Source organism: Geotrypetes seraphini, chromosome 3, assembly GCF_902459505.1.
Source record: "Geotrypetes seraphini chromosome 3, aGeoSer1.1, whole genome shotgun sequence".
Classification (NCBI taxonomy): Eukaryota; Metazoa; Chordata; class Amphibia; order Gymnophiona; family Dermophiidae; genus Geotrypetes; species Geotrypetes seraphini.
The window spans coordinates 91,713,391-91,739,371 of NC_047086.1; the positions used below are offsets into that span (position 1 = coordinate 91,713,391).

At 40.0% G+C, this 25,981-nt stretch overlaps 1 protein-coding gene across 7 annotated transcripts in view; it reads right to left on the reverse strand.

The window, feature by feature from the left end:
• The window catches only part of ROCK2 (Rho associated coiled-coil containing protein kinase 2), a 358,167-nt gene that overhangs the window by 33,055 nt on the left and 299,131 nt on the right, over nucleotides 1-25,981 (reverse strand). For all 7 annotated transcript variants that reach the window (XR_004538687.1, XM_033936145.1, XM_033936150.1 and 4 more), the window contains 4 exons: nucleotides 25,585-25,673; nucleotides 17,234-17,312; nucleotides 3,184-3,442; nucleotides 551-764 (listed from right to left, as the gene is read on the reverse strand). Coding sequence is in view for 6 of the 7 variants with exons in the window: in XM_033936145.1 (XP_033792036.1) it covers nucleotides 551-764; nucleotides 3,184-3,442; nucleotides 17,234-17,312; nucleotides 25,585-25,673 (641 nt within the window). In the remaining variant the exon portion in view is untranslated. The remainder of the gene's footprint in view (nucleotides 1-550; nucleotides 765-3,183; nucleotides 3,443-17,233; nucleotides 17,313-25,584; nucleotides 25,674-25,981) is intronic.

The following is a 25,981-nucleotide window of genomic DNA, read 5'->3' on the forward strand; positions in this document are numbered from 1 at the left end:
AATCCTGCCTTGTAGAAAACTGTCTGGAGGGTCAATCCTGACTTTGGAACTGTGGCTAGCCCAGCAGATCACACTGCACAAAGGAACTGTGACTGATTTGTTGAGATAAGGAATACTTTATGATTATTTATGAGAGCCAGTTTGATTAAGTTTCTAATCTATAAGAGTGACACATACACACAGATGAAAATAAAATGAAATACATTTACATACTACTGTTGCAAAAATTAACTGGTTCATAGGGAACATGAAGCACTTTGGGGAGGATCACCCAATCTACGACTCACCCACCCACTCCATTCTCTGTTTGTTTTGTGAGGCAAAGATTCAGATCTTGCAGCTCTACCCAATTAGATAACACAGGACCCTGTGTTCAACTAAATAGCACTTATTAATCTACTTTTGAGAATTATTATTTCCCAAACACTTGCCTTCTCGGTCTCTTTGTCTTGATTAAATTGTAAACACAACATAGCAGAGAATGTCTCTTTAAGTGCATCTCTACAGCACTACAAAAATGTTCGTAATAGTAGTGATAATGGTACAGTACCTGGGCTTGTTTGGAGGGACCTGTCGGCTTGGCCGTCGGATAGATTGATTTGGCTGTACCTTCATGGAAGTTCTAGGAGATGACCGAGCAAAAGGGTCTGGTGCTGGAGGCTTTTTTGGAATCTTTTTTACCAGTCGACTCACCCATTTTTGCTGTTCTTCTGTTGAATTGGCTAATAAAAGTAGATTTTTTGCCGTAGAAATATCATAGTATACTAGAAAAAACAATGAATAATAAAGACTACATCAATGGAGTGCCATCAACAAAAATAAGTATATGAAAAAAACAGCATTATATTACCAAGTGTTAATTCAGTGCCCAAACTACAGGAAGTCTAATTGCTAACAATGGAAATGATTATTATTAATGATATTATAAAGTTAGTTTGGTCACTAAGACCACTCATCTCTGCTTGATACATATAATCTGTTAAATATCTGATTTATGCATCATAGAAACAGATTTTAAAAATAAGCAGATATTTAAAAAAAAAACATTTGCTCAAAATACAAACTATATCTAGACATCTTGGACTTTATAATAGCTGCATATTAATGCATGGACACAGTATATGTCCTAAAAAAGTCAACTATTTGAAACTATTTTTTTACATATTTAGGGGTCCTTTTACTAAGGCGTGCTAGCCATTTTAGCGCGTGCTAAACGCTATACACTATAATGGACGCGTTAGCATTTAGCGCAACCTAATATTTAGCGTGTGCTAAAATGGCTAGCATGCCTTAGTAAAAGGACCCCTAAATATGTAAAAAAATAGTTTCCCCCCCTCAGTGACAAGAGGGGAAACAAAACTTCACAGAAATATACTAAATTTCATGAATATTCTTCATGGAATAAAACAAATCGGTAGACAGTCTGGAGATAATGTCAGATTTATTCAAGGTGATTCCTGCAACAGTGCCTGATACGTTTCACCAAACAATGCTGCTTCAGGAGCAATTAACTGTGACAACAAAAAAATGTGTGTCAATTCAATCATTAAAAATACAATCAAAATTGAATAAAACCAACTGAATAAAAATAAAACAGACCATATAAAAAAAAAAAACATATCAAAATCTGTGAAAAGATGGCTTTACCTAACTGGGATCAAAAACAGATTGTACAAGAAATGAAAGTCAGCTAATGCAAAAGACCAGCTTACTCCAAATATGCAATGCTGTCCAAAAAATAAGGGCATGTCCAAACTAAACTAATGATGTTCCTAAGTTTGTTCAATAAAAACAAGAATCTTTTTAAAGACAAAAAGCTGCTAAATTTAAAATAATGAGCTAAGAAAGAATACTCACAGTCCAGGATCCAATACATACCCTGACGCTTATACTATCGTTACGAAAGAATGTTAGCGGAACAATCTGGGAAAAGTAAAAACTTTAAAGAAATTTGGAGTCCATTACAGTCCTTTGTTAAACAAATTAATGATTAGTAATTCATTAGATTAAGTTCTCTTTGCACACACATCCAGGGAGGGAGGGAGTTTTAGTAATTTGCAAGTATATAAGTGTTGGTTTTTTTTTTTTAATTCTGTGAATGTATATTGTTTGCACTTTTTATCTGCTTAGAAAATCAATAAAGATTTTTTTTTAAAAAAAAAGAATACTCAGAGTCTCCTGAGTATCAAATGACAAACAGGCAAGCATGTGCACACAATCAGTCTTAAATAGTAAAAGTCTGATGTCATGAATAATAATGAGCTCTGGTGAGTTAAAACAGTTGGAAAATTCAGTACAACTTCTGAAAAAAGTAGTAGAGTCCTTAATAATATAACTAAAAACTTCAAATAAATAAAATATAAAACCTAAAAGTTCAAAACAACCTTGATTAAAAAAATCTGAAAAGATCTCATATTAAAAACCGCTCTGCTATAAAGCCTGTTGGATTTCTCAAAATCAAAATCACTAAAAATATTGAGATGTTTAAGAATCCAAAACTACTACAATTTAACCTTTTTAAAGCTTTTATTCAGGGGTTTAAGTTGATTTTCTACAGCATTTTAAGTAATTATGGATTCTTTGCATCAGCTGGGTTTTATTTCCAAGTACCTATCTTATTTATTTTTATCTTTTGTATCTTTTTAATGCATCATTTTTGTAAACCGCTTTGAAACCTCACGGTTATTAGCGGTATATAAGAATTAAATTACATTAAATTAAGGCATCTGGTTTTGATCCCAGCTCAGTAAACCATCCTTTCACAGAGTTTGAGATGTTTTGATATGGTCTGTTTAATTCAGATGGTTTTATTAAATTTTGATTTTATTTTTAATGATAGTGACTGAATTGGCACACATTTTTTGTTTTATCACACTTAATTGCCCCTGAAGCAGTCTTGTTTTATAAAACGTGTTGGGCACAGTTACTGAGAGCACCTTGAATAAATCTGACATTATATCCAGACTGTCTACAAATTGTTTTATTCCACATTGGATTCATTGGTAGATCGCTTGCCTTGTTGCATTCTTACACATGAATATTCTTCAAACAGATTAAAGGAAAAGCCCCAATTTTAAAACAAAAACAGTGACTCTGTCCAATAGCAGGAGAGCAAGTGAACTCCCAAGCTGACTTTTAACCAGTTTTACATTTACTCCTTAACCACATTCATTCACTATATACCTTTGCAAGGTGCTATAATCTCTTCTTTTTTATCCATGTGATCTTTGTGACATTTGATATGACAACGACGGCACTCCAGGGCAGGTGGGGGTTTAAACATGTGCCACAGAGGCTTCATACAAGCCTCACAATTGGTTGGGAAATGATAGAGGGTAGGTATAAATTCATGTCCTTTGTGGCAAATATAATTTGACTTCTCTACGGGGTCCACAGGAAATTCTTGCTCCTTCTTGCTTTCACCTTCATTAGCATACAAAATCTGAAAACAAGCAGTCAAAGGTTTTCAGTGTATCTACAGCAGCAATGCATTTTAACAATTTTTTACATTCATTTTTTCTCTGTTCTTTACCAAAGTGACATAGAGAAATATGTGCATATACATTGAACATGTCAACAAACAGAAAAAGAAGTTGAACAATTGTAAGTTTGAAACTTGTAAGCAGTACAGCCAAGGGAGAAAACCAGTGAAGAGATGCATCTAACACAGTGCGTTCTCACTATTTGCTGAAGTTAGGTTCCTAGAAAACCCAGTGAATACAGAACCATTGATCCTTTGAGAAAAAGGGAGTTAGGTTACTATGCAACCCTGTTTACCATACTCCTTTGTGTACCCTTCTTGTAAAGAACAGTTTACTTATATTCTGCATTTTATAAATGTATTTTATATACTTCTTGTTGTTTTTTTTTTGTAAAAAGAGTCTTTTGATGTAACAATACTCAAAGCACAGCTCTATGAATATCTTCATCCTCATGAGAACACACTGCATATGACCATGAATAAGTGAAAATGAGTTACACTTTATTTTGCATGAATAAGCAAATTCAGGAATACAACACGTGTATAGTGAGAACATACATTGCTAATAAATAAATAATATCTTCCTCTTAATTTATATTGTGAATAGCACTATCTCCTTACAAACAAAACGCTGTCACACAAGTCAATACTCACTACTCAAAGAGAAAAACAGGGGTCTCAAGTGCTCCCACTCGAAGGTCCGAGATATACTTCAAGGCCAATGAATGATATATTGAGCTATCATCAATCCCGTTTATTTTCTCTATACTTTGTAGTGATTAATTTTCATATTTTTAGCTAATATTCCTTGTGTTTAAATATTCATTCAATAATTTATTTTATTTTAATACTCATTTGCCATTAAATATTTTTTCAAACTACTTAGCTTATTAATTCTTTTCCTTCCTCTTATGATTTTCTATTGACTCTTATGATTTTCTATTGACAAGAGAGTCAATAGAAAATCATAATTTATTTATTTATTTATTTATTTAGATTTTTATCCCGTCCTCCCAATAGCTCAGAACGGTTTACAATTGAACATACACACTGCGGAGTAAATTAGACATATAAGTAGTACAACAGGTTTAGTGGGTGGATTTATAGTTTTTGGAGAGAGTTAAATACAGGGGGATTGAGCAAAGAGAGAGAGGGGGGAAATACAGTAGTTTAAGGAAAGTTATAAGCGTATGGAGGAAGGAAAAGAATTAATAAGCTAAGTAGTTTGAAAAAATATTTAATGGCAAATGAGTATTAAAATAAAATAAAATAAATTATTGAATGAATATTTAAACACAAGGAATATTAGCTAAAAATATGAAAATTAATCACTACAAAGTATAGAGAAAATAAACGGGATTGATGATAGCTCAATATATCATTCATTGGCCTTGAAGTATATCTCGGGCCTTCGAGTGGGAGCACTTGAGACCCCTGTTTTTCTCTTTGAGTAGTGAGTATTGACTTGTGTGACAGCGTTTTGTTTGTAAGGAGATAGTAATAAATAAATAAAACAAAAAGATGACACCTTTTTACTATATTTATATATTTTTCTGACTAGCTTTCAGGAGCTTAAACTCAAGAAGGAAGGATTTTATTACATTATATTACTTGAGTATTTATGGATCGCTAATATGCCCCAGAAGGAGTTCAATGCAATTTACAATTTAGAAGAGCCAGATTATGTCCAGGATTTACATATTTCATTAAGGTTCATGACATACAAAGATATCTTGGTTTGTGTAGGTATGCTTATGGTATATGGTTTGGAGAGAAGATTGGTCATATCTGGTGTTATAATCTTTACGATATAGGTTCTATTACGAGTGTCATTTTCCTGGGGTGATGGGTAGGTATGTAGAGAGCTTGATCATTTATTGAGATGGAAGAGGTGGTTTGTTTCGGTCATAGCCTGTTTGGGGGAAGAATAAGATATTTTCCAAATAGGCAAGTTTTTAGTTCTTTACAAATGTTTTGGTAGGAGGGGAGTGTTCTTTAATTCTGCTGGTAAAGGATTCCACCATTTTGCTGTCAGGTATGGAAAGGCTCTGGAGTGAACAGTCGTGTATTTAAATTCTCTAGGATTTGGGGATCATCAGGCTGCATTTGTCATTGGATGTTATTTATTTCTATCAAACTCAACAAGTGTGCGTGATTATTTAATCTCTTAGTGTGGTGTAGTCGTTAGAGCTACAGCCTTAGCACCCTGCCCCAGGTACATTAGATAGACTGAGTTTGCCAGGACAGATAGTGAAAATGTATGAGCACCTGATTTGTAACCTATTTATTTGGGGTTTTGCTAGGTACTTGTGACCTGAATTGGCCTCTGTGAAGATGGGATACTGGGCTAGATGAACCATTGGTCTGATTCAGTAAGGTTATTCTTATGTTCTTACTAACCTTTATTTCTGTGCAATCACGAGGACTAAGATGGCAACCATACTATTTTTCCATATATGATGGATACATGTCTTGTCATTATAGAATCACAGCACAGGGACAAAGGAAAACTAGAACCAAAGAATCTACACAGCAGAAGGGAAGATGAAAAGGCAAGAAGGGGATGAGAAACATAAAATTAAAACACCAGGACACGAGACAGGGGGAGTGGCTTAACTAAGATGGCCGCTGGTAGCCGGAGCTAAGATGCCACTGAGGTCCCTGGGTGCTGCTTTTACCTTATCAATGATCAAACGTAAATCCAAGCTCCGGGTGTTCCCGGACGAATCTTCGGCAGCAGCGGGCCCAATGGACGCTTTTCTTCAGCATGGGACCCGAATGAGTGAGCTTGAGTTTTCTCAGCTATGAGAGGCACGCAAACTGAAGCGTTAGCACTCTCCTTTGAGGCACCATCTTTATCTCCGGAGGAGCGGAGTCCTCCGAGTAGCCCTTTGGCGTTAGAGCAGCAACTGGAGGAAAGAACGTTCCGGGGTGTTCTCTCTCCTGACCAGCTGAGTGCGGGAGTCGACTCAGCAGGAGGAGTATTGAAGCTAATTCAGCCATCGTTGAAACAGCGGATCCCCAGGATTTCCTCAAGTTGAATTTACCTTCACCCGAGGTTGCAGGTACTTTAATTGTATCAGAGGGCCTGGGTTTAGAACTTACACCTATGCAGAGACCCAAGATCTTTAATATGGAAGTACTTTGGGAAGCAATATCTACTTTACAATTCTCCTTTGGGACCCAAATGCAGCAACTTACAGCACGTTACACAAATGTTGTGTCAGAAAATTTGGATTTGAAAAACAGGCTATCTAGCCTGGAAAACAAAGTGGATGGACATGAGACCAGAATAAAAACTGTGGAATCCCAGGCCTTGGTGTGGGTTAGGGATAGTGGAAATCTTAATTTTAAGGTGGAAATGCTGGAGAACATGACCAGAAGATGTAATCTTCGGATTACAAATTTTCCAAAACTACCACTTTTTCCAGCGCAAGATACATTTAAGAAATATTTGAGAGAAGTCTGAAAGTTCCTGAAACCTCTTATCTGCCTCTCACAAAAATATATTACTTACCAACTAGATTAATAATTCAAACCAAACCAGCAGAATTTATCTGCTGATAGCTTGGATTTGACAAATTTCCTAGAGAGATCTGATAATGAGGCACCTGCAACTGCTACGCTGCTTGTACAATTTGCAATTGATTCGGACAGAGAATGGATGCTCAAGTTGTTCTTTAAGTTTAAGGACATACCATTTATGTCAAAATTAGTGAGAATGGATCCAGATGTGTCATGATCAACCCAAAAGAGAAGAAAACAATTTCTTATTTTGAGACAATTTCTTATTTTGTGACGTTCATTCTCAGATATCCCTGTAAATGTGTGATGGTCTATCAAGGGAATAGATATGTTTTTTTTGAACCTCATTTGAGCCATCTTACTACCATATATTCTCAATAATTGTTTGAAGATATCTCAATACAAAAATATTCACAGAGTCCAGTAAAGAATTCACCCAATCAAGATGAATTATTAATGAGGTCCGGAAGGGGTATCAGACAACCCAACAAACAGTGATGTTTGAAGGGAATAACTCTTCATTTGCCCCACGGTACCTCCTCCTCCGTATTAATTTTACTTTTTTTTACTTTTATCAATAGTTACTGTCACTTTTAGTCATTTCTGGTGCTTAAGTCTTCTTATTTCATACAATTATTCATGAATTATTTCATACAATTATTCATGAATCTTATTTCATACAATTATTCATGAATTATTCATGCAGGAGTTTTCCACCCTTGCCCATCGGGTCTCCCAAATCGTTAAAAAACACTGGCATATCCCTAGGTTGGCGATTCCCACTTTGGACGATCATCCTATTTGTTCTTATAGGAGAAGAAGAAATCTGGGCGAATATTTAAATCATAATAAATTCCAGGAGAGAGTTCGGTTCCAAAGTGGGAGTCACCTTCCGTGTGGCCAATGTCAATGGTGTAGTTTTACTATACCTGGGGAAGTTTGGACCCATCCTAGCACTGGGGAAATATTCAAGATTAAGTATAATACCACATGCAATTCTGATAACGTTATTTACGTAATTCAATGCCCCTGTCCAAAGCTGTATGTGGGCAGAACTTCTCGCCCCATACGGGTCCGTCTCACGGAGCATAAATCTAGAGTTCACACTCATAACGAGTCGTCCCCGCTTGTCCGCCATTGGATAAGCTGTGGTCATACTTTAAAAGATCTGAAGTGGCGAGTTTTAGACCGCATTATAGTAGGGTGGGAGGGAGGGAACATTGCCCGGAGGCTTAATCGTTGCGAACTCCGGTGGATGTTCATATTAGATACTATGTCGCCTAAGGGGCTTAATGAGTCATCCGATTGGTTAGCGCAAGCGGACCTTTAATCTAATGCTGGTTATTCTTTCTGTTGGTCAGAATAGATGAGGTTTTTGTTTTTTTTGTTTTGTTTTTTCCCCCTCCCCCCGGATATGTCGTCATTCAGGGGGGGTATTTAATATCCCAGAGTCAGAACGCTGCGGCTTGTCCTTTGATAAGTTGTGCGGCGGTATGTAATGTATGTTCACAACAATAGGTAAGCTGTAATGTTTAAGTAGTGGGAGGGTTTAGCTTTTCCGCAGTTAAATATGTATACTGCTAAGTCTATAGTGCTAATTATGCTGTTTCTTGGATTTTCAGCTTTCCCCATGTCACCGTGACAAAGAATTCGAAACGCGTTGGCGTTCAGGGGAATGTTTTTCAAGGCTGAAAGCTAAGTATTCAGAATTAAGATTCATGAATAATTGTATGAAATAAGAAGACTTAAGCACCAGAAATGACTAAAAGTGACAGTAACTATTGATAAAAGTAAAAAAAGTAAAATTAATATGGAGGAGGAGGTACCGTGGGGCAAATGAAGAATTATTCCCTTCAAACATCACTGTTTGTTGGGTTGTCTGATACCCCTTCCGGACCTCATTAATAATTCATCTTGATTGGGTGAAATCTTTACTGGACTTTGTGAATATTTTTGTATTGAGATATCTTCAAACAATTTTTTGAATCGCAGCAGTTGACAAAATTTATTTCCGCTAAAGAGCAAGTTTAGTAATCTTGAGAGATTCTCTTCTTCAAGTCAGCTCAGTCAAGTCTGGTTCTTGAACCCAATCAGCCTCCATTTCTTTATTTTCCTTTGTATAGTTTGATTAGTAATATTCAGTGAATTCACAGCTGTCTCCCTCCTTAATTGAGGACTAACTATATAGACCAGTGAATTTGATTTCTGAGTTTAATTTCATACCTTTGAATTAATGGTAAAGTGTTTCCTCATACATTTTTTTTCTTTTATTTCTCTTGTTACCTATTTTTCATTATTCAAAGATGTTAAAACTGGTATTTTATTATTACTTGTTTTGACTAATATTTTGTCAAAAAGATTAAATGAAAATAAATTTTTTTTTTTTTTAAATTAAAACACCAGGGGCCAAATTCTCAAAACTTAAGGTTGCCTTTAATGTGGTTGCTAAATCGGTTCCAGCCAGTTTAGCCTGCATTCATTGTAGCGGTGGATTATAAAAATGGCTTATTTTAGTCTTTTGCATACTTTCTAGTAGGCTAACACTGCCATGCAAATGGGCTCTTTGATATTTAAACAAACACTCCAATGGATTCTTCAACAAAATTAAATCATTCTCCAAGAGCAGCATTGGCTTTTGGCAACAAAAACCTGCAACTGGTCCAGGGGTGCCGGTACAGTACCAGCACTGTGAAAAATGCATCTCATAGCATGAATTTTGACAGTAGCTAACATAACAAAATAAAAATTGCATGATTCACATAAATTATAGTCTTTTTGGGGGGGAGGGGGATGAGTGGTAAAAGCACGCATCTTGAGTGCATGTATTATAGCCAAGGAATGCACCGGGTAGGGGCTAGAGGCTCTGACTGGCTCAGGCTCTAAGGCCCTTCCTATGGGATGGGACTTAAACAACCTGGGCCAATCAGAGACTCAAGCCCCTCCCCAGATGTACATGGGAGGGGTCTAAGGCTCTGATTGGACCAGGTTGCTGCCATTTCGGGGAGAGTTCATTAGGGAAGGGTCATCAGTGCAGTGGGGACTTTTTTTTCTTTTTTTTAATGGGTCAGGTTGTGCATGTGTAACACATGCACAACCTCTGTGCCATTAAAATAAACAGAAGCCTTAACAGCAGTGACAGGAGGCTGCTTCCCCAGTCATTTCTGTTAGGGCTCTGTGCATGTGTCAATCGCTCACTGAGCGATTGATCTGTCAGATTTGCATGCAAATGATTTGCACAAAAATAGCCAGAGAATCAGCCAACAGCAATCTAGTTAGTATTGCCGACTGACTTTAGTGCATCTAGCCCTAAATAAGGTAAGGGGGAAACGGTGGAGGTTGTTGGAGGCCTGGGGGGGGGGGTTGATTGGCAGCAGGAGAGAGTGGGAAACTCTCCCAATGTCAGGTGGAGGATTTCTGGACATCGGTGGCTCAATTTGTTGTTGGGTGTTTTTTTTTTAGTGTGTTTATTCTGTACATGTGCCCATTGTTATCACTAGCAATGAGCACATGCAAATTTAGCGAATCTTCACTACTCTCCGCCAACCTCATTTGCATGAGCATTTTTGGGGAGAATGACTTGCTACTATAACAGCTGCAACAGTGGCCCATTGGTTTTTAACACAAATTTTTGATAATCTAGGCACAGGAAGGAAAGCTGGGTGCAGTAGGTTACCTGAGCAACCAGATAAGGTGGAATCAGGGGAAGGAGTTCTCAAAAATTCTATAAGAAAGACAGACAGAAGCACATCTCAGTCTCTGCTGGAAGACTGGAGAGGAACTCTACTGCACCAGACAAACTACGAGATGCAGAAATATTGTTTTGATATTTGGAACTTTTTGTTTGGAATTACTTGGGAAATTGTCTTTTCATTGGAGATATCTTTTGCTGGCATGATTGCTAGCAGGAGGATGTAGCAGTGGGGAGAAAATTAGAACACAGTAGCCAACGTAAGGCGAAAGGCAGGCTGGTAAGCTAGATTTTTTATTCTTGGCTTTAGATTCTTTTGAGCCCGATTTAAGATTGGAGTATACATATGAACTGTGTATTGAACTGAAGTCTTCTCTGCTTGCTGCAATGGAGCACTTCGAGCTCCAGTTTGCACAAGGGATTGGCCCAGAAATGGCAATGAGCCACAGGAAGGATGTATAAAAGGGATCCATGTGAAATTACAGAGTGGATCTAACCCTGTTTGTTGTGCAAATTCAATGGTTCCAGAAGGACTGGCTTCTGACTGGTGGGAACATTTAGTCTTCAAGAGAGGGGCCAGTAGCATATGATTGCCAGAAAACCATGAAAGACAGGATGCAGAGATGGTTGCCACGTCACACCTTTTAAAAATAAGGTTTTGATGCTTGCATTTAATACCTTATGATTGAATCAGAAATGTCTCATAAGAACATAAGCATTGCCATACTGGGACAGACTGAAAGTTATAAAGTTCAGTATCCTGTTTCCAGAAGTGGCTAATCCATGTCACAAGAACTTGACAAGACCCCAAAAGAGTAAAACAGATGCTAAGCTGCTTATTCTAGAAATAAGCAGTAGATTTACCCAAGTCCATCTTATGGACTTTTCTTTCAGAAAATTATCCAAATTTTTTAAGAACCCTGCTAAGTTAAAATATCACATTCTCAGGCAATGAATTCCAGAATTTAATTACAGCTCAAGTGAAGAAGTATTTTCTCACATTTGTATTAAATTTGTTAAAGGTAAAGGGGATGGGACTTGATATACTGCTTTTTCTGTGTGGTTTGCACAATCAAAGAGGTTTACATAGGCAATGAAGTGTTAAGTAACTTGACCAGAGTCACAAGGAGCTGCAATGGTAATCAAACTTACAAGCTAAGGGTGCTGAGGCAGCTGCTCTAACTGTTAGGCCACTCTTCCACTCATGTATGTACTTCTATTTTTGCAATAAAAAATACATGCATTAAAAAAAAAAAAAAAAAAGTTGACATTCACACCTCTGAGGCAAAGCTATCAGCTAACTTCTAGTTTGGACTTGGGATTTGATTGAGCAAATGTGCTACCTCTATGGTGTTTTATACATTTAAAAAATAAATAAATAAAAATTCACTTATGGGTCCTTTTACTAAGGTGCGCAAACCGATTTAGCCGCACTAAATGCTAACGCGTCCATAGAATATAATGGGTGCGTTAGCATTTAGCACACGCTAATATTTAGCGTGCACTAAATTGGATAGCGCCTTAGTAAAAGACCCCCCTTAGCTCCTTAATTGGTTCTTTCTGGCCATCCAGTTTTCTAAAATCCAGCACCTTAGATGTTCAAAATCCAAAGTGCTGCCACTTTTGCATTCTTATACATATTAAATAAAAAGACTCATGTCCTGAACATTTCAGTTCCCATATAGACATGTAGACCCTCCTATATGCAAAAGCTAGCTTCACTTGTCTACTTTTTTCTTTTTCTAACATGGATAACTTTGCAATATATTTATTTAAAAAAGAATACAGAAATGCAAAAGCAAATCATATAATTAACTTCAAATTAGCCCTGACAAGCCAGGCAAGCCAGTAAAGAAAAAAGGCAAAGAGGCCACAGGTATATTTGTTTTCTCATTATCCCTTAGATGAAAACTAAGCAAATACAGTAAAACCTTGGATTGCAAGTAACTTGGTTTGCAAGTGTTTTGCAAGACAAGCAAAACATTTTATTAACTTTTAACTTGATATATAAGCAATGTCTTGCAATACAAGTACATACAGTATATACACATCACAACTGAGCCGATGGTTCTTCTCTCTCTGACACTGCAAGAGTGTAGTGACTGTTCTAAACGAGCAAAGTTTTGCAATACGAGTACATACAGTATACACGTGTCACATCATCACAACTGAGCCGAGGTTCTTCTCTCTCTGACACTGCAAGAGTGTAGTGACTGTTCTAAACGAGCAAAGTTTTGCAATACGAGTACATATAGTATACACGTGTCACATCATCACAACTGAGCCGATGGTTCTTTTCTCTCTGAAGCTGCAGGAGTGTAGTGACTGCTCTAAATGAGCGAGGTCTTGCAATACAAGTACGTATATTATTTTGTATTAAAGTTTTTGGGTTTCCATTATTTCTTGTGGGGAATTTGCTATAATATACGAGTGTTTTGGATTACAAACATGTTTTCGGAATGAATTATGCTCGTAAACCAAGGTTTTACTGTACTACAATGATATACAGTGGAATATTCAAAAAGCCCCAACAAAATTAGTACCAATATATAGGAAAAGAGTAATATATTAACCAGTCAAGCTACCCTCCTCTGCAGCATCTATCACAAATAGGAGCTGTGCTTGTTGCTTATAAAGTCTTTAAATTGTTTTAGGCCAAAATATATATTTATAGGAAAATCTTAATAGGTATAGTAAGAAAATCTCCTGCTTTATACCAAGAAATGCTTACACTTCATCTGTGCTGGCTCAGATAAAGAAAAACATAGTTTTATGGCTCAAAAACAGTTCATGCATGACCCCAAAGTTAAAAATTCACACAGAATTATGATCTGACTCAAAAGCAAACAGTGCTGTCAATGTTGTGGTCGATAAGGGCAGAAGGAGCAACAATATAATGTATTGTATGAAAAATCAGCAGGCGCTAGGGGTGTTACAAATGGGCTGTTTTTATTGAATACAAAAGAAACAGTGCAATAACTCAACATGAATCGTGTTTCGGCCAACAGGCCTGCTTCAGGAGTCTGAAATTGCCAAATGTCATGTTCACTTGGGGTGTCAATTAATGTCATGTTACAAAGTCAAAACAGTGAAAGCTATTGAAGTGAAGCTATAAAAAATGGCATCAGGTATGTATGCTCCCTTCTGCTAGTTTTCATTTTTCTGTTTGTCTGTTTGCTACTCTTGTGAAAGTAGATAAGTGTAACCAGTTCTGAGACTTCCACTGGGAGCTCCTTATCACCTTTAGACAGTTATTGATCTAGCCAGGTATCAGAAACAAAAATTAACAAAATGGAAATTAAATCTATTTTCTACTTTTCAACAAATTTCTATTCTCTCCATCTAATGGAATGTTGGAAAGACATTGTACAACTAATAGAAAAAAAGGTCTGGCCATGAGAAAAATAACTAAAAAAAAATAAAAAAAAAAATTTCACAACAAAGGACCAAATCTAGAAAAGGGAGAAAACCCAGTGAAGAGATGCATCTAATTTGACAACATGCCAGATCGGACCAGGAGGTCTAGAGAAATGACGTAAGAAACACAACAGTTAGGAAACTGATCCTTTCATACTATTCCTTTCCATTTCTCTCACAGTCTTAACACATGCACAGAGCTACACACACACATGCAGAGGAGTTGGATATTAAAGACTTTAAAAGACTTATCTATTTCAGAAATCTTTAAATGATAAACAAGGGATTGCAATTGATGACTTCCTTGTCCAATTATTTGCTTTCCTTGCCCTTTCAATAACTTTGTGTGAACCGGATCGAGCCCCATAGTCGGGATGACTCGATATACAAGACTAAGTTTTGGATTGGATATTATTCCATAATACAAATTCCATACGCTTTCCCCACCTACAGTAAAAGCCCCCTTCCTTATTCCTGTCATGCTCCTTCACTTGCTGGGCTGGATTTTAGTGATTCAAATCATGTTCTAACTTGTAAATTATTTTCTGAAACCTAGTGGCTGAATTGTATAGCTCTCTTAATGGTCATAAGAACATAAGTAGTGCCTCTGCTGGGTCAGACCACAGGTCCATCACGCCCAGCAGTCCACTCCCGCGGCGGCCCAACAGGTCATGACCTGTCTGAATCACCCCTTGGTTTCTCATCGAAGTCCTATCTTCCCATCAAATTCTTGACCCTTTGTCCCCGCACCCCTTTCAGTACCCTACGATCCCTTTGTCCCTCAGGAATCTGTCCAATCCCTGTTTGAATCCCTGTACTGTATTCTGCCCGATCACTTCCTCCGGGAGCGCATTCCATGTGTCCACGACCCTTTGGGTGAAGAAAAATTTCCTTGCATTTGTCTTGAACCTATCCCCCTTCAGTTTCTCCGAGTGCCCCCTCGTACCCGTTGTCCCTCTCAGTCTGAAGAACCTGTCCCTATCCACCCTCTCTATGCCTCTCAGGATTTTGAAGGTCTCTATCATACCTCCCCTGAGCCTCCTCTTTTCCAGAGAGAAGAGACCCAGCTTATCCAGCCTCTCAGCGTATGGGCAGTTTTCCAGCCTTCTTACCAGCTTCGTTGCTCTTCTTTGGACTCTCTCAAGTACCGCCATGTCCTTCTTGAGGTGCGGCGACCAATACTGAACGCAGTATTCCAGATGCGGGTGCACCATCGCCCGATATAGTGGCATGATGACTTCCCGCATCCTGGTTGTGATACCCTTCTTTATGATGCCCAGCATCCTGTTGGCTTTTTTCGCCGCTGCTGCACACTGTACGGATGGCTTCATTGATGCATCCACTAGCACACCCAAGTCTCTCTCAAGTCCGCTGTCTCCCAGCAGTGCCCCCCCCCATTTTGTAGTTGAACAACGGGTTCTTATTTCCTATATGCATGACCTTGCATTTCTCAACGTTAAAGCGCACTTGCCATTTGTTTGCCCAGTCTTCCATCTTGTCCAGGTCCCTTTGCAGGTCCTCACACTCCTCCCTGGTCCTAACTCTTCCGCAGAGTTTGGTATCGTCCGCAAATTTTATAACCTCGCATTTTGCCTCCGTTTCCAGGTCATTGATAAATATGTTGAAGAGTAGCGGCCCTAGCACCGATCCCTGCGGCACACCGCTCGTGACTCCCCGCCAGTCTGAATATTGGCCCTTCACTCCAACCCTCTGCAGTCTACCTGACAGCCAGTGCTTGATCCATCTGTGTACATCCCCGCCCACCCTGTGGTTCCACAGCTTCTTAAGCAGCCTTTCATGTGGCACCTTATCAAAAGCCTTTTGAAAATCGAGGTAAATGATGTCCATGGGTTCCCCTTTGTCCACCTGACTGCTTATTCCCTCAAAGAAGTACAGTAGGTTCGTAAGGCATGACCTTCCCTTACAGAATCCGTGCTAGCTTGTTCTCAGTAAGTCATTTTTCTCGATGTGTTCGCAAATGTTGTCCTTGATCATCGCTTCCACCATCTTCCCTATAACTGAAGTCAGGCTCACCGGCCTGTAGTTCCCGGGGTCACCCCTCGATCCCTTCTTAAAGATAGGTGTGACATTCGCCAGTTTCCAGTCCTCTGGCACCTTTCCTGTTCTCAGGGATAGGTTGCAAACATGCTGGATTGTGCCCGCTATTTCCTGTCTTAGTTCCTTTAGAACCCTTGGGTGGATCCCGTCCGGTCCCGGTGATTTGCCGCTTTTTAGCCTGTCTATCTGTTTGAGGACATCCTCCTGACTTACCTCTATATGCTCCAATTTTTCGGCCTGTTCCCCCCTCATGAGCTCCTTTGAGTCCGGTATATTGGATGTGTCTTCGCATGTGAAGACCGACGTGAAGAACGTGTTCAACCTCTCAGCTACCTTTTTGTCCTCCTTAATCACTCCTTTCCTATCCCCATCATCCAACGGCCCCACCTCCTCTCTCGCTGGTTGCTTCCACTTTACGTCACTATGCATTCTGAGATAGTTTGCTTCTGGTTACTCTGTGTGTGACCCCTTAGTGATAGAAAATCATAGCAATACCTGTTGCCCTACTATAGGGATACCTTGCAATTTAAATGTGCACCCTTATAACTCTTTCAAAGTGACTATCAACCAATGGCTAGATGAATTTTTTTCCCCCTAAACAATGGAATGTTTGGGAACCTCCCCATTTACTCTATCTCTCCCTTCTGAACTCCAGACCAGACCTATATAGGCACATACACACAAATACATATTCACACACCCCGAGGGGTTGAATTAGGAGTGTCAAAGTCCCTCCTCTAGTGCTGCAATCCAGTCAGGTTTTCAGGATTTCCCCAATGAATATGCATGAGATCTATTTGCATGCACTGCTTTTATTGTATGCTAATAGATCTCATGCATATTCATTGAGGAAATCTTGAAAACCCGACTGGATTGCAGCCCTTGAGGAGGGACTTTGCTTATGTATATGGAAGATGAATTAAGTGAACAGTAGTCTGGGTTGAAATCTTTACTTTAGGCACTAATGGCCAAGTTTCAAGCATGTGCTAATTCAACTCCTTTTTGTATTACAGTGAGTAAACTGTCACATTGATACATATACTACTAATTTATCAGCTACTTACCTGGAATATCCGAGGAATTTCTTTGGAATCTGCTCTGTACACATCCGTTTGAGTGACTGGTCGGACATGAAACAATTTGCTGCAAAAACAGGCATTTCCAAGGTGAAACAAAACAAGCTAAAGATGCTACTCATTAGACTTCAAATTGTACAAATTCTTAGTCCTGTGAGGTTTTTATGATCCAAACTGCAAAGGTCAACCAAGGGTCTCAGATATTTACCATACCCTGTTGCACATCATACTGAAATACTCAACTTACAGTGAAACTTTGTCTTTAGAACAGATAATAATCCCTAGAGTGATTTTATGCAAAATTTCTTCACCATCTAAACTTAGGGATATGCAGTTTAAATTAATCCAGACAATGTATTACTTCTCCATTTACAGTATAAATCACTGTGAGGTCTTAAATAAAAAGAACTGATTCCATTTAGTATAACTTCCATGAACTCCATTGTGCTACTTCTTCAATAACTTAGCAATTTAGGAATGTATGTGCTAAGTGCTTAACTGATCTTCACTGTAAAGCATCTACATATAGCAAGTTTATGTTTAATTCCCATAAAGCAAAGTTGCTTAGCTGTAGCGGGTGTTCTCTGAAGAGAATAGTTGATGTGGAAAGTCAGTCCCACATTCATGGGACCAAGTGAAATCAACTTTCCAGCTCTTTCTGGTATAGACTAAATATTTTACCATGCATGTGTAGGCATAGGCAGCGGAATGCTTTTTTTTTTGGGAGGCCCAAAACCTCCGCCCCTAACCCCACCCCATAATAATAATAGTACTAATTGTAATACAATTTTTTCCATTCATTTTTCATATATACAAACAAAACACAATATAATCTTACTAGTCTTTAAGCCCGTTACATTAACGGGTGCTAGAATACTGTTCACCCTCTATGTTGCCCCTTCCATTCACTGCCCTCTCTTCTCTTTCTATCTCTCTCTTTCTCTCCCATATGGCCTCTCTCCATCTCCTCCTTCCTTTTGCCTTGGTCTGGCATACCTTCCTCCTTCCCTCCAAGGCATTCTCTCCCCCTCTGCTCCCTTTCCTCATTTAACTACATCATTGGTCAGCAGCAGCATTCACAATTCATTGCTGTTGCTGGCTTCAGGTCTTTCTCTCTGGCCGGTCCTGTCTTCATGAAAATAGGAAGTATGCAGGACCGGCCAGAGAGGAAGGCCTGAAGCCAGCAACAGCAGTGAATTGTAAACGCTGCTGCTGCCTGAAGCACCCGAGGCAGACGCTTCTCTCCCCTCCCAGCCCAACCCCCGCTGACTCTGCGACCCTCCTAGCAAGACTTTAATATCAAACCTCCCTCCAGCGTTGGCACTCGCTGCACTTAAACAGGCTGCTTCGGCTTTCTTCTGCCATTGAGGCTCTCTGTTGCGTCATTGATGACGTAATCAGTGACGCGGCAAAGGGACTCAACTGCAGGAGAAAGCCCGAAGCAGCCTGTTTAACGTGCAGCGAGTGCCAACGCTGGAGGGATGTTTGTACCGGTGCAGAAGCGATATGTCTCTCCCCCTCCAGTACCTGTGCAGCACTTTGCTGCGGCGCATCCTCCCATGGGGGGGTGGGTTTGCACAGTGGGAGCGGGTGAGAGCGGCGATCTCCAGTTGAGGGGGGTGAGAGCGGCGATCTCCAGTTGGGGGAGGTTTGCACAGTGGGAGCAGGTGTGAGCGGCGATCTCCAGTTGGGGGGGAAGGTGGGGGAGAGCAGCGATTTCCAGTTGGGGGGGGTTTGCACAGTGGGAGCGGGTGAGAGCGGCGATCTCCAGTTGGGGGGGGGGGGGTTTGCACAGTGGGAGCCGGGTGAGAGCGGCGATCTCCAGTTGGGGGTTTTTTTTTTTGTTTATTTTAAGTTGAAAGCCGGCGCTGCAGCTCCTCTCTCGATCCTGGTGCAGTTCGAGAGAGGAGCTGGTACCTTTGACAGTGAGAGGCGGGGGTGAGGAAGGCCGCTGCAGCTGTGTAATTTTTTATTTTTATTTGAAAGCCGCCGCGAGCAAGTGGTGACGTAAAACCCGCGCATGCGCAATCGTGTTTTCGCAACAGATCAGGGAACACGATTTTTTTAGTGCGCATGCGCGTCCTACCATTTTATTATATTAGATTAACAAAACATAATGGTTAACCACAATATTAAAGATTCAAAATTTTTTATTTTTGATATACCAGCTATAAAAATACATGTCTAGACGGTGTACATTATAAAAAATTATAAAAACAATTAAAGGAAGTAAATAAAAACGGTAGTTTATCAAATGTTAAAAATGCTGGACAAATTTAAATTAACATACATGAAATGAAAGGATAGTAGGGGAGGGAGAGGTTGTTTAAAATACATCGAAGTAAAATTAATAAAAAAGGACGGTAAATGGGGAGTGGTAAAAACAATAGGAGGGGGATCACTTCAGAAGAAGTGTTAGATATTTCAAAACTATATATGAATCAGGAAGTTAGAAAGTGGAGGCTGATGCTAAAGAATGAAAGCATCTTTGAAGAGGAAAGTTTTAAGTTTAGTTTTAAATTTTTCGAGGGAGTTCTCTAATCGAATGTCGAGTGGAAGGGCATTCCACAAAGAGGGGGCGGTAACTGAGAAGATGGATTTGCGAGTGGTGTCATGAAACAGTTCCGGTATTGAAAGTAAATTTTGATTATTTGATCGGAGGAGCCTTAATTATGAGTAGGGGATCAAAAGTTTATCTATAAACGCCGGTTGATTAGAATTTTTGGTTTTGAAGGTGAGGAGAAGTATTTTGTAGGAAAGACGATGAGAAACAGGCAGCCAATGTGCTTTACGGAGAAGAGGGGTGACATGATCAAACTTTTTAGCACGATAGGTTAATTTAACAGCAGTATTTTGTAATAATTGTATACGATGGATTTCTTTCTGGGTTATGCTTTGATAGAGGGCAATCAATGGTTGAAATTATTAGGGAGTGAATCAAGATATTAATAGAAGAATGGTCGAAAAAAGAGGAAATGGAACAGATGAGCCTGAGCTTGTGAAAACATTTCTGCATGACTGCACTAATTTGTTGATGGAAAGTAAGATCCCTGTCTAGAATGACTCCAAGAAGTTTAACTTTGTTATCCATTTGAACTGGGGAGGAGTCAATACTGATGGGTAGATATAGATGGTCATCTGGGGAAATCGAGAAAAGAACACTAGTATGTTCAATGACAGTTTATTATGCCGAAGCCAAAGGCTGATTTTATTGAGTTTTTTTAATTAATTTCTGTTATGTCTTCAGGGGATGTAGGATTTATGGGATGAAGTAATTGAATATCATCAGCATAAGTATAGATAGTAAAACCTATAGATTGGGCCAGGGTGAGTAGTGGAGCTAGGAATATATTAAAGAGAAGGGGAGAAAGAATTGAACCTTGGAGCACTCCATAGTTTTGGTAGATAGTGGAAGAGATGGAGTCATTAAAACTGACTTTGTAGTTTCGGTCTTGAAAGTAGGAGGAGAACCATTGCAAAACTGTACCTGAGATATTAATAGATTCTAGTTGAGCTAGAAGTAGGGAATGATCAATTGTATCGAAAGCAGAGGTGAGATCTAAGGAGATTAGAATAGAGGAGTTACGGTGGTCTTTAAAGTAATGAATTGAAGTAGTTAATCCGATGAGTGACAGTTCAGTGGAGTAATTTTTTCGAAAGCCTGTTTGATAGGGATGTAATGCATAAGTTTTTTCAGTGAAGTTGGACAGTTGGTTAAAGACCAGTTTTTTGATTATTTTTGCTAGGAAAGGTAAGTTTGCAATAGGACAGTCGTTATTGATTTGATTTTCAGATTTGTTTATTTGTTTGAGCTTTAGAAATACAAGAGCAGATTTCCAAGAAGATGGTAAATAGCCGGTAGTGAGGCTTTTGGTGATCATGTCAAGTATGAATGGACCAAAGATGCTAAAGTGATTTTTGAGAATAGTGTGTGGGGGGGGGAGGGGGGGCAAATTTTTTAGAGAATTGTTCCTAGGTTTTAGGCTCTGCATTATGACCTGCAGTTCCTCCAGTGTTGGTAAACAGAAAGTTGAGAATGAACTAAAGGGAAGTGAATATTTGGGTAGAGGGGAAGTGGGTGTGTTAGGTATTGAAGAGCTAACAAGTGTTGTTCGTACAACTTTGATTTTTATATCAAAATGGTCAGCCAGAGCTTGGGCTGTAGGTTGGTTTGAAGTAGGAGCGGGTCTTTTAATGTAGGGGGAGAGCGAGCGAACAAACAATAGAATATAGTGCTGAAGAGTTTTTTGTGGTAGATATACGGTTAGTATAGTATTTTTTCTTGGCTACCTGTAGTGATTTCTTATAGAAGGTGGCTTGTTCTTTGTATTTTTTAAGTGTACATGAGGAGCGTTTGCATCTCCAGAGCCTTTCAACAGAACGGAACACACAATGCACACTGTATACTTTTCAACATTCATTCCTACCAGAACACCTAGCCTTGGTCACACATGCAGAACACAGATAACCCCTATGCAAATACAGGGCCACAAACTAAAAGCACTATTATATACAAACAAAACCCTAAGATGCCAGACTCTACATGCAGTGCATCACCGAGAAATAGAAATTAATTTCTTCCTGAACAGTGCAAAATATAGACAGCAGATATAAATTCTCAAAACTGACATTTCCATCACTAAATTGAAAATAAAATCATATTCCCTACCTTTGTTGTCTGGTAATATTATTTTTCTAATCATCTTTTCAAAGTCTCTGGTTGCACTTCTTTCTGTCTGTGCTCTTAAGCCTATCAATCTGCCTACATACCTCCTCTAGACTGACCGTCAATCCTGTCAGCTTTCCGTCTTCGTTTCCAGCATAAAGCCTGATGGGTTCCTATATGCTATGTACATCTTCTTCGGTAAATACAGATGCAAAAATGTGTTCAGTTTGTCAGCGATTGCTTTGTCCTCCTTTAGTGCTCCCTTTATTCCATGGTCATCCAAAGGTCCCACCACTTCCTTTGCGGGTCGTTTCCCCTTAATATATCGAAAGAACGGCTTGAAGTTCTTCGTCTCCTTGGCTATTTTTTCCTCATAGTCTCTTTTGGCCCCTTTAACCGCCTTATGGCACCTGCGTTGATGTTGTTTGTGCTTGTTCCAGTTTTCATCCGTTTTTGACCTTTTCCATTCCTTAAATGAAGTTTTCTTGTCTCTGATCGCTTCCTTCACCTCTACAGTGAGCTACGCTGGTTCTTTGTTCTTTTTCCTCTTGGATCCCTTGTTGATACGTGGTATATATATATTTTGCGCCTAGGTGACTGTGTCCTTAAAAAGGGACCAAGCTTGCTCTAGCATTTTTACAGTGCTTATCCTCTTCTTAATCCTCTTCCCTACCATGAGTCTCATCCCTTTGTAATTCCCTTTTCGGAAGTTCAGTGCCGTGGCTGTCATTTTGGACCGATGTTTCTCCCCTGTGTCCAGATCAAAGCGGATCATATTGTGATCACTGCTTCCCAACGTCCCTTCTACTTCTACATCTTGTGCTGGTCCTCGCAGGCCATTTAGAATTAAGTCCAGAATTGCATTTCATCTAGTATTTTCCTTGACAAGTTGTTCCAGGAAGCAATCGCCTACAGCATCCAAGAATTTGGTCTCTCTAATGCAGCCGGAGATGCCTAGGTTCCAGTCTATTCCCAGATAGTTGAAGTCACCCATAATAACTGTGTGCCTCCCTTGCAGTTGCGTTTAATCTCATCTGTCATTTCTCCATCAATTTCTTTGGAATGCCCTGGGGGTCGGTAGTAGATGCCGATCTTCATTTCCAAGCCAGCAGATTCAATTTCCTCTTTGACGTATATGGCAACGCCCCCACCTTTTTGAGCCACTCTGTCTCTGCGGTATAGTTTGTATCCTGGTAGCACAGTGTCCCAGACGTTTTCCTCAGTCCACCATGTTTCCGTGATGCCTATGATGTCAACATTATCTTTTTGTGCTATGGCTTCTAATTCACCCATCTTATTTGTAAGGCTCCTTGCGTTTGCAGCTTTTTCCTTTCTTGCATTTCCTTCCCTCTTGTGTCCTTTTTGATCTCTCTTGCCTGTAATCCGGTGAGTCTTTCCCTCTATCTTCTTGCACGGTATCCTCTGGGTATACCGGTTCCCGAACCATCGACTCTCTCTCTGTCGACTGTCGGCTTTCCCCTTCTTCCTAGTTTAAAAACTTGTCCACTTCTCTCTTGATGTTGCTTGCAAGTAGCCTCGTTCCGTGTCTGCTGAGGTGGAGTCCAACCTTCCTGTAGAGCTTGCTCTTCCCCCAGAACGTTGTCCAATTGCGCATGAAGTGGAATCCTTCTTCCTCATACCAGCGCCGCATCCACGCGTAGACTGCTTGCAGCTCCATCTGCCTCTTCTCATCTGCCCTGGGTACCGGCAGGATCTCCGAGAATGCTATCCTCTGCGTTCTGGTCTTCAGCTTCCTTCCTAGCATCCGGAACTGGTCCTTCAGTACTTCCCTGTTGTAGTTCCTATTGCTCACTTTGTTCGTCCCCATATGAATCACCACCGCCGTATCTTGTTCTTCCATACTGTTGAGGATCCTGTCGATGCGGCTCACTATGTCTTCTACCTTGGCTCCCGGTAGGCAGGTCACCAGCCGATCAAGTCTTCCTCCCGCTATATGGCTGTCAACTTGTCTGATGATGGAGTCGCCCACGATGACTGCTGTCCTCTCTATCTTCTCCTGATTCTCCAGCCTCCGGTCCGTGTCCCTGGTGTATGTCCATCTCTCCTGCCGCAGGTCCGTATCCTTCGTTCTTGCTACTGTATCACCCATTTCTTCCTGGTGGTTGTTTGTCGGGTGGTCCACACTCTCTGTAGGTGTCTTTTGGCAGTTCCACTGTTGCTGGTGATTTTCCACGGCTTCCCTGTATGCCTCCTCTATGAACTTCTCCAGCTCTCGGACTTCTTCCTCGATGGTGTCTTCTGTCTTGTTCTCTGCTTCCTCTGTCTGGATGTTCTCTGCATCTCTGTCTCCCTCCTCCCCTGTTTGAAGTGCCTCCAGTTCCAATATTCTGCCCTCCAGGAGTCTGACTTGTCTCTTCAGGTTCTCCAGTTCTCTGCATCGGGTGCATACGTAAGACCACCTCCCAGAGGGGAGGTAGTCATACATATGGCAGATGATGCAGAAAACTGGGTAGCTCAACATCTTGCTTCCGTCTGCTGCTTCCATTGCTGTCTGCTTGCCGGTCTGCTGCGGATGCCTTCTGGGTCTGCTGTGGTTGCGCCTACTCTTTTCTGCTTTTTTCCCCCTTTTGTTCTCTCTGCCTCTCTCTGTAGCTGCTTTTCTCCTGCTCAGATCAACTCTGCTCCGTTGGCCCCTCCCCTTTTAAGGCGGAGCTTCGGTGGTGGACGTCGGGGGGGGGGGGTGGAGATAACTCTCACCGATTCCCCTCTTGGTCTCCTGCCTCTGCTTCTCTCTCCTGCTGTTTTATCTGCTTTTTCCCCTTTGGCTTCTCTCTCCCTCTGCCTCTCTATGTAGCTGCTTTTCTCCTGCTCTCTCCTGAGGTTGCAGGTTCAAACCCCACACTGCTCCTTGTAACCCTGGGCAAATCACTTAATCCCCCATCGCCCCAGGTACATTAAATAGAGTGTGAGCCCACCAAGACAGATAGAGAAAAATGCTTGAGTGCCTGCATGTAAACTACTTAGGCTATAAGTGGTATATAAATACATACATAAATAAAAAAATAAATTATATGCTGGTCCATAGGTCTACAGGTATGGAGGATTTAGGTTTTCACATCCATAACTAAATCTAGTACCTGGTTAATCTTTTTCTTCACAGCCCCAATCAATCTCAAAACCTTCCAATAAAATCCCCAGGCTCCACCACTGCTTCAAAGGGCACACCCCTACAGCTGTATGCTGCAGTACTGCCAGGGCTTTATATGCACCATTTGGCATCTGATATCCTACCACATGGTAGAGATATTGTGTGCTCCTTGCCAAAAGCCAATCTCCTTATGGTATTCCGTAGTCAACCAGTCCCCTTTAGTGAAAATTTCTGAAATCCTTGCTTGTACTTAAGGAGATAAGCATTACTGAAATTTTAAGCTTGTGTTTGAAGAGAGGCCATGAAGAAACTGAAAAAGGACTGGACACATGTTTTATCATGTAATCTGCTAAGAACATGTTTCTGAGGACTGGTGGAACAGAAATAATTTAAAATAAATGCCAGCTCCACATTTTCATTGTACGAAAGTATATATTACTTTCAACTCATTGTTATTTAAAATAATAAATGAGACTTCTAGAGGCCAATGGGAAGTCCCATGCTACACTTTTTATATGAAAATAAGTAAACAAAAAGATATGTTTTCAATAGGAAAATACTTACTCTATGTCCAGCACCATATATGGATTAGATTGTTCCTTATCCTGTTCACTGTCATAAAACAGGATCTTCTTGCTGCTTACAACAACATACTATAAAAATAAATGACAAGAAGGGGGGGGAGGGAAGAGAGATTAACATACCATAACCCAGCTTTTGAAAAGGTTTTCAGTAGAAATGTTTAGATTTTATTGTAAATGCCATATATAGTTGCAAAAATACTAAAAGTAAATGAACCTCAAACTCAGTCTAACCCATATGATGAATAAGCTATGAAGGAGCAGAGTAAAGGATACAAATTATCCCTGTCAGCTTCTGCGCAGCCTGTAAATGCAGGGGAACCCCCCCCCCCCCCTCCACTACAATTTGAAGTGCCTGGGTACAAATACCAAAAGCCTGC